Here is an 8750-nt window from a genome sequence, read left to right on the forward strand (position 1 = left end):
GGGCTGAAGCCCAGGCAGCAGCTTCAGGCATGGCACGGCTGTGAGTCATTCCCCATCGTTAGCTCTCTCCTGCATCTGCTGCAGCAAAAGCTGTGAAGTAGGTGTGTGTGTCAGTAAAGGTGGCACCTTTATCCTTCAACCTGTACTGCATCTATTTCTCTTGTCCCCCAGCTCTCTTTTCCCTGCGTTGGAGCTTGGCTGCTCTCTTCTCTGCCTCTCCTAACTACAGCATGGAGAGCATTGGGAATGTAATTAAGAACAGGGTGCCTAATGTGTCATGAGTCAGGTGTGAACTGCATACTTGAACCTTCATGTACCTGAGGTACACAAGATATGTACTTCTTTCTTTTAAGACTTATCAGGAGGGGAAACACTGGAGTTTTTCAGGCAGGGGAAGTGACAGTGGTCCCCAGGAGGTCCTGTTACCAGTGAGGGTCTGGGGCTTGGTTAATCTTATGGTGATGGCTTCACCAGCTCCAGCTGACTCATTTCCTTTTGCACCCAAAGATTTGTCTTACTCAGCAGCCATGGTAACAGCATGGTCTTGCTGGGAGTTGAAGCTGTTGATCTGGCATGGAGCTGCAGTGGAGTTGCTCAGCAGCCCCCAGGGCTGGTGTCCTCTGATCGCCAGGCCAGGGCTGGTGTCCTCTGATGCAGCTTTGCTGATTCTGTGTTTCTCTTCATACTGTTGCTACAGCTGTGTTATTGAGTCATGTTTCCCCAAAATATTCTTGAATGTGGTTATGTTAGATGTGTATCAAGCTGGCCAACAAACTAATTCCTTTAGTAATTTTAGTTTTTGGTTTATTTTATGTTTGCTTTGAAGTGAATGAAATTTGGGAAACACTGATTCCACAGCAAAATCGTCACTGACATTTAGTTTCTTTAGATCATTAGTATATTTAAAAGAGATTTTGAAGTTACCAGAGTTAATAGATTTTAAGCACTGCTACATTTCAGAAAGCCCTAGACCCTCTGTATTTTTTGCATTTTCAAGCAGCTACAGAGACTTCTTCACGAACTTCTCAAACATGAGTCCTTCCCACAGGCTACAGTTCTTCATGTACTGCTTCAGCATGGGTCCTTTCCATGGAGTGCTGTCCTTCAGGAACAGACTGCTCCGGTGTGGGTCTCCTGTGGGGTCGCAATTCCTGCAAGCAAACCTGCTCCAGCGTGGGCTCCTTTCCAAAGGGCCACAGGTCCTGCCAGGAGCCTGCTCCAGCACAGGCTTCCCATGGGGTCACAGCCTCCTTCAAGCATCCACCTGCTTCAGCGTGGGGTCCTCCATGGGCTGCAGGTGGATCTCTGCTCCATCATGGGTCTCCATGCGCTGCAGTGGCACAGCCTGCCTCACCATGGGCTGCAGAGGAATCTCTGCTCTGGTGCCTGGAGCACCTCCTCCCCCTCCTTCACTGACCTTGGTGCCTGCAGAGTTGTTTCTCTCACATATTCTCACTCCTGACTCTGGCTGCAATTCCACAGTTTTGGGGTTTTTTCCCCCCCTTCTTATGTGTGTTATCTCAGAGGCGCTGCCACTGCCGCCGATGAGCTTGGCCTTGGCCAGCAGCAGGTCTGTCTTTGAGATGCCTGGTATTGGCTCTATCAGTCACAGGGGAAGCCTCTAGCAGCTTCTCACAGAAGCCACCCCTGCAGCCCCCCTAAAACCTTGCTACACAAACCCAGTGCAAAGGAGAAGTGGTGGCCTAGAGTGCTTTTATGTTTTGTGATGACTGAGGTACAGATATCTTGAAGAAGAATAATTAAGTCCCCTGTGGCCTGATTTCAAGATCCTCCTTCCCCACAGACTTAGTGTATGGCCTTGGATGTTTTGCCCAAGGTCTCTGTGCTGCTGTTGTCCATTAATATAATGGGGATAAGAAAATTTCCCTGTTTTACTGTGTGTTTTGAGGGTAAATGTGCCAGCTTTTAAGAAGCGCTGAAATTCCTTGGTGGTGGAGGTCATAAGTACAAAGGATGCTATTGCTGCTAACAAAGCCCACTTAAATTAACTTCAGATTAACCTACTGATGTTATAAAAGAGTTTTATTCACTTTGAATGATATTTTTAAAACTCTGAGTGAGCTGAGTGATGTCAAGCCTCTCATAGTGTCATTTTGTAGAATCTTTTAGATTTTTATACTATTAATCATATAGACAAGTGTTAATTAGATCTCTGTAATACCATGTCTATCTCTGAATGGACAGAGATTTCCTTTCATTTTACTGCCTGCTGTAATATCTGGACTGTCAGCCTTCTGGCATGTTTAATTGTGGATACCTTGATTTTGCTTGTAAAATCCAAGCTCTGAATATGGGGATGTCTTTTTCATAGTGTTGAAATACTGTCATTTTTTAAAAATAGTGATATTTTTATGTTTTTATGCAAAATGTTTTCTGTAGAGTGACCAAAAATATCAGTGAAATCAGCTTTATTTCTTTACTGGATTTCTCAACTCAAAATATTTTTCTGGTTTTCAGGAGTAAAAGTTCCTCGTAATTTTCGTCTGTTGGAAGAACTTGAAGAAGGTCAGAAAGGAGTAGGTGATGGAACAGTTAGCTGGGGCCTTGAAGATGATGAAGATATGACACTTACAAGATGGACAGGGATGATTATTGGACCTCCCAGAGTAAGTATCCACTTAAAATAGTAATTTTACCTTTTTTTTTCTCCTCCTTTTCTTCTCTTAAGCTCACCACTGAAGTAGAAAACAAACAAAACACAAATGAGTGAAAAAACACTTTAGCAAGTGATTTATGTTGAAGGTTCAAGTTCCATATAATAATGGGCTTTATGTATCTATATGTCTTTTTGCTTATAATTTGGAATATTTTAAGTGCCTTTCTCTGGTAAGTTCTGTTACATGTCTGCTTTATATTTACAGATTCATTAAGACATAACTTTTGAGATTCCAGGATTCTAGTATCCTGTACTCTTGAATACAGCAAGGTTTACAATCCTTCGGCTAGTGAGATTACATGTGGAGCTAATGTAGGTAAAACATGGATGTTTCATTCAGTGCTGCTAGGCTTTCTGCTGTTTCTTACAGAGTTTATGGGTTGATTTTTATTGCAGCCGTACTGACTTGCTCTTGCAGAGTTTCAGCTAACTCAGGAAACTCAATGAATTCAATTTCTTCTCTGAATGTTCTCTCCTTGAGTAGCTTCTTATAGTGCTACTGGTCTTTGTGGTAGTATTGTTGTGTTCTCTTTCTCTTCTCCCCCTAGACCCTACTAAACTGTGGGTCTCCACTCTGGTAGTGAACTTGAGGACTTAATTATGCATTGTGTGTATGCATGTATTCAAAAAACAAAACTTGTCTGTTGTCTCCAGTTTCCCTGTGTATCTCTGTCCTGTTTCCTTGATATCCTTACCATCAAGTGCAAGTAGCTGATTCTCCTTCCTGCAGTAGTAGGTGTTGTCTTCTCTATCTGGCTTCAGTATCACTTATTAATAATTCCAGTTCTCTCAATCTATTATATGGAAACATTTACAGACTTTTAATCATGCCACTGCCCTTTGTTTTCATTCTATCCTTTTCTGACATACAGTGAGGTTGTACAAGAATTTATATTATAATGGCATTACACATGCAATATTTTTTGTCTCATCCAGAAGTGTTGCTTACTTTTTGTCTGTCATTGTTAACATCTCCCCATTCATTATAATTTCATTTATGATATGCCCAAATGATTTTTTAGAACAGCATTTGATTTTAGAACATTAGGAGAGTGTTAATGAGCCTGCATGAAGACTGTGAAGAAAGCTCATGGTGCACATACACTTCATGGAAAATCTGAGCAGCCTTGAAATCTAATTTAGAAAATTAAATAGAAACTGAAGTGTGCAAACAGGCATGTGCTGACTTGTGTCAGCAGTGATAGACATTGGTAGTTCATGTCATAACTGCTAATCAAGGCTAGAGGACTGTCACAGATGATTCAGCTGTGTCTCTTTTGTCTTTCTGACACACTTACGAATTTATTTTTTCCCCCCTAAAAGTATCTTGACTTCATTTGAGCTTATTGCTTGAAAGCAACAGGCTATATTGAGAGAAAGTCTGGGAACTCTCAGTCATTCTTTGCTAAGTGGCTGTCCTGCTTTTAGCACTGTTCATACTCAGTTATATTATTAACTTTTTTTTTTCCTCTTAGTAAGATATGGGAATATTTGCTCTGGAAAAAAAAATTAAATCCTATTTCCTTCTGGGTAGAAAGCAGTCACGCTTATAGCAGGTGGAAGAATCATGTTGGGCATCCTGGAGGGAAAAATGAACTGTGGTGCAGCGAGATACATGCTGCTGCTCTGAGTGTCCCTGCTACCATACATGGAAGCATGCGGATAATTTTGCAGCCAGTGATTCATCTTGTTTATACAAGCGATTTAAAAAGAGTGGCACTGTCAGAACTTCAGCTTTATCTGCATTTATTTTATGTTGGCTAGAGACCTGTGCACAGTCAAGGTTTTCCATTCACTAGTCTTAATGTGGTGTGGTTATTTGCAAAGACCCTAAAAGCCTGCCTGAACCTCCGGGCTGTTAATTGCTCTGTGCACAAGCCACACTCAGGGACTTGGTCAGGAGGCCTGGGCAGGCAGAGCAGAGTTGATGGGTGACTTTTTTTTCACCCAGAGCTTTGTGACAGCATTCAGTTTGTTTTGGCCAGGGGCTGGTCCTGCCGCAGGTGGCTGCGGGCTGGTTCAAGGCCGCTTCATTTGCACAGACATGAAGTAGCTGCATCAGGAACTCAGTTCTTACATTTTATTAGTGGTTTGCATCAAAACACTCTTTGGTATTAAAGGAGACATTGAGATGTTCAGAGGCATAACAGGCCCTTGAAAGAGATTGCAGAAAGTTCTATGTTGAGAAGTTTTTGTACATTGGGCAGCTGGTTTTAAGGTCCTGGTGGAGCCATCGTACTCTGCTGCCACAGGTGAGCAGGAGCTGCTGGCTGCTTCTGGGCTTCTGCGCTCACACATTCGCCTAGATTTTTGCTTGTGGTCGCTGCCTCGTGAGTTTAATGTTCATTGCAGTGTTGAGGATGCAGGAAATGTTGTCAGCGGCTCTGAATCTGGGGAACTCAGCTGCCTAAAGTCCCCCAAGGTGATCCTGTTCCTGGTGTATGCTTCTGCCAGCTGCCTGCATTGTCCAACTTACTGGAGCTCTGTGCCAAGCCACACCAGATCAGCACATCAGAATGCTTATTCTCAGAATGCAGAATAACATTAACTGGTATTGTTTCTTTTAATTAATTTTAAATACTGAAGAATCAATGTAGCCTTGTTACATTTGTCTGTCTTCTATATCCATCAATTGGTTAATTAAAAACTTGTGATCTAGAATTTCTATTAACTGTTTTGAGAATAACAGTGTTACTGCAGTGAAGGCAGAGTGATAAGGCTGTTTGGGATCAGGATGTACTTTGTAATGTGTTGAATCTTGGAGCATTCCCCTTTCTGAGAACTGGCACATTGGTTTATGACCAAAGAATATTTTTCAAGTGCGGTTCTAGGATAGGCTGACTGTAGACAGTTGCCTAAGCTAAAGCTGTGGCTTCAATTTCAAGGTAATGTGTCTGATTAGTAAACTGATAAAACAAAGCTGCTTTATAAAGATTGGTTGAAAAGTAGGTATCTGAGCTATATGGTGATTAAAACAATCATTTTGGTTGGTGGATGGGAGGCGATACCAGGTTTCAGTCCTTATATGAAAATTTGATACTTAAAAGACAGTAGAATTTATTACCCTGAAGAGGTAACATTTGATAATCTGAATGTTACAAAGTGATCTCAAACCAGAGGCAGCCGGCGTAGTAAGCAAGTGGCTGCACTTATGTGTAGTAGTTTGTGTCCCTAAAGTAACCACTGTTTTAACCAAATGCTTAATGAACTACCTGATCTAATTGCTCCCCCTTTCTTTTCCTCTCAGACAATTTATGAAAACAGAATATACAGCCTTAAAATAGAATGTGGGCCTAAGTATCCAGAAGCACCTCCATTTGTAAGATTTGTAACAAAAATTAATATGAATGGAGTAAATAGTTCTAATGGAGTGGTAAGTTTTTGGGTTTTATTCATTTAAACGTGTTTCTCGTGTGCAGCTTCATATTAATGCTTTGTTTATACTTGCAACTTGCTTAACTGTTTATTGCTTGGTGTTGCCATTCGCTGTGAGAAGGAAGGGGTGGGTAGAAGGGAAGTGTATGAAACGAGCGTGTTCTGACATCAAAGTGAAGAATTGACGTTTCCTGCCCTTTTGCAACTCAAATAATTTCATCATGCAGGGACTTATTATGCTTTCAGGAAACCACTTGCTTGCTTTTGCTTTTTTTGGTTTCTCCCACTCCGATTTCTTATAGGATCTTTAGTTGGAGGGTGTGTGGGGGAGTTAAGTGTGTCAAACGGATCGATTCTGACAGGAATGGTCTTTTTGTCTATTTTAGGTGGACCCCAGAGCCATATCAGTCCTAGCAAAATGGCAGAATTCTTATAGTATCAAAGTTGTTCTGCAAGAGCTTCGGCGTCTAATGATGTCTAAAGAAAATATGAAACTTCCTCAGCCACCTGAAGGACAATGTTACAGCAATTAATTAAAAAAAACAAAAACATGCCCCCTTTATTCAATTTAAGCTGTCTTCATTTTCCACAGTAGTACATTTTCTAGATGCATCTTGTAGACCTCAAAATACTGGAAAGGAAGTTCCCATTCAAAGGAAGTTTTTCTTGAGATACTGTAAATGATACTAATTTTTTTTTTCATTTGAAATATAAGTTGTGCTATAACAAATAATCCTGTCGTGTAACCACTGTCCACATAGCTGAACTTCTGGTATCAGGAAAAGTCTATTTAAATTTATTACTGTCAAGACCAGTGTGGCACATCTAACTTAACTGTGAAAGCATACATCCCACAATCACCTTGCTGTGTGTCTGGCCTGGGTTTTGGTTTGGGTTGTTGTTTTTTTTTCTTTTTCTATCTTTTGCAATAGAGTCGAAGCTCAGGGCTGTTTATTAGAGTAGACACAAAGGTTTTTGCTTCCAGTACTACACTGGGCTTTATGGACTACTAATGGGGATGTGTGCTAACCTCAGTCATCCCTCCCTTTGTGCTATCTCTAGTAAAGGCTGAATGTGACTGTGGTAATTCTTGGGTTTTTTAAATTATTTTTTAAAATGCCCTGATAATCTGGGGTGAGCTTTCCTTCTTCCCTTTGGCCAAGGCATGGATTGTATTTCTCTTCCTGGTCCCCCTCACCAGAGATGTGTGCTTTGGATGAGGGATTCAGGGTTCCCTTAATCTCTTTTCTCTTCCCCTCTTTTTAGTGGGGTGCTGCTTTCTTTTTGCCCCTCTTTGTGACTCTTCTCACCCCTGGCCACCGGGGGTAAGTGTTGGGGCAATAACGTGACCTGTTCCCTCCTGCTTATCGTTTTGGTTTTGCAACAAATTTAGTCTTCACCAGCCTGGGAAACAAGAGTATTCTGCTCGCAAACTTGGATTTTCCCTGTCCCTCCAGCACTGCTGCCACACCGCCAAGCTGGCCACGGCTGATGCTGTTAGATAGGCTTTTGACGTGGTGAAAAGAGCAGTCATTTACCAGGATTGCTGAAAGCTGCTGCCAAACTTTGATGGGGAAACTCTGCACGTAGAGATTCTGAACACACACTCCAGGTCAAATAGTTGTGTTTTGGTGCTTTGGATTGACCCAAGAATGTTAATTAATGAAATGTTGCACTTATGTTTGGCCCATCTAAAGATGTGACAACTACAGACAAATCAAATCGGCGTAGTAGATTTTATTAGAATTCTCCAAGTCTTGGAAGAGAAATCTCTTCAGTGAAGATTTTGGGGAAGTGATGCATACAGCAGATTAAGGATCTTAATTGGGTTTGCATCCTGGCAAATCGCTGCCTTTTCTGGTTTACTGTTTCAGACCACTAACTGCTGAAATGTGGATGCAAGCTTACATAAAACCAACCCAGTGTGTCCTAAGTTTTATGACAAATTCAGTGTTTGTGTAAAAAAAAAAAAAAAAAAAAAAAAAAAAAAAAGAAAAAAGGTAAAAATACCTTTTAAAGCAGCAGCTATCAAGTCAATGAACAATTGATATTTCCATTAACTCTTTTGAGGAAAATATTAGTTGTAAGGATTTAACATCCTCTGTAATTAAACTTTAACATAACAGTATTCCATAAGCAGCCTTTTTATTGTATCAGACCATTGCCTGATTTTAATATAATAAAAAGTGTGCATTAATATTAGAAGGCTTTAATTGTATTTATGTTTAGAATTTTGATCCCTTATGGAATTTTTGATTTGTTGGAAGTATCTTCCTACAGATCACATTTAGCTAACAGTATGTAAACTGGTGGCAAAAGGCAATTGTCTTTATCCAGCTGCTGCTGCTGCTGTGCCAAGGAGAATCTTTAGTTTAAACCTCAGACTCACATAGACTTGGCAGTCGGTAATGTTATGTGAAGCTAAGGAACTGCTGAAACGAGTTTCTAGGTACATGTGCTGCAATGACCTTCATGTGCTGTAGTCCTGAGGAAATCCAATCCCCATGCAGTTGCATGTTATGCTGTCTGTCAAGTTCAAGAAAAACTTCACAACCTGAAATTTTACCTGTTTTCCCTCAAATAGTGAAGTGTAAAAAGCTGACCTTCTCTCCAAATCTGGATAAAAACGGGGCTGTGACATTTTGGCCTTTTCCAAGTGTAAAGCGTCTCCACTTCAGCAGATTGCCAGAAGGTACTC

General features: G+C 41.0%; 1 protein-coding gene across 1 annotated transcript; it reads left to right on the plus strand.

The window, feature by feature from the left end:
- The first annotated feature begins 270 nt into the window (after positions 1-270).
- On the plus strand, positions 271-8283 carry UBE2V1 (ubiquitin-conjugating enzyme E2 variant 1). The gene is made up of 4 exons (XM_010181563.1): positions 271-286; positions 2479-2627; positions 5925-6050; positions 6439-8283. Exons 1-4 carry the CDS (start codon positions 271-273, stop codon positions 6583-6585), a joined length of 438 nt encoding a protein of 145 aa, XP_010179865.1. The 3' UTR covers positions 6586-8283.
- The last annotated feature ends 467 nt before the right edge of the window (positions 8284-8750 follow it).

Source organism: Mesitornis unicolor, unplaced genomic scaffold (assembly GCF_000695765.1).
Source record: "Mesitornis unicolor isolate BGI_N332 unplaced genomic scaffold, ASM69576v1 scaffold28733, whole genome shotgun sequence".
Classification (NCBI taxonomy): domain Eukaryota; kingdom Metazoa; phylum Chordata; class Aves; order Mesitornithiformes; family Mesitornithidae; genus Mesitornis; species Mesitornis unicolor.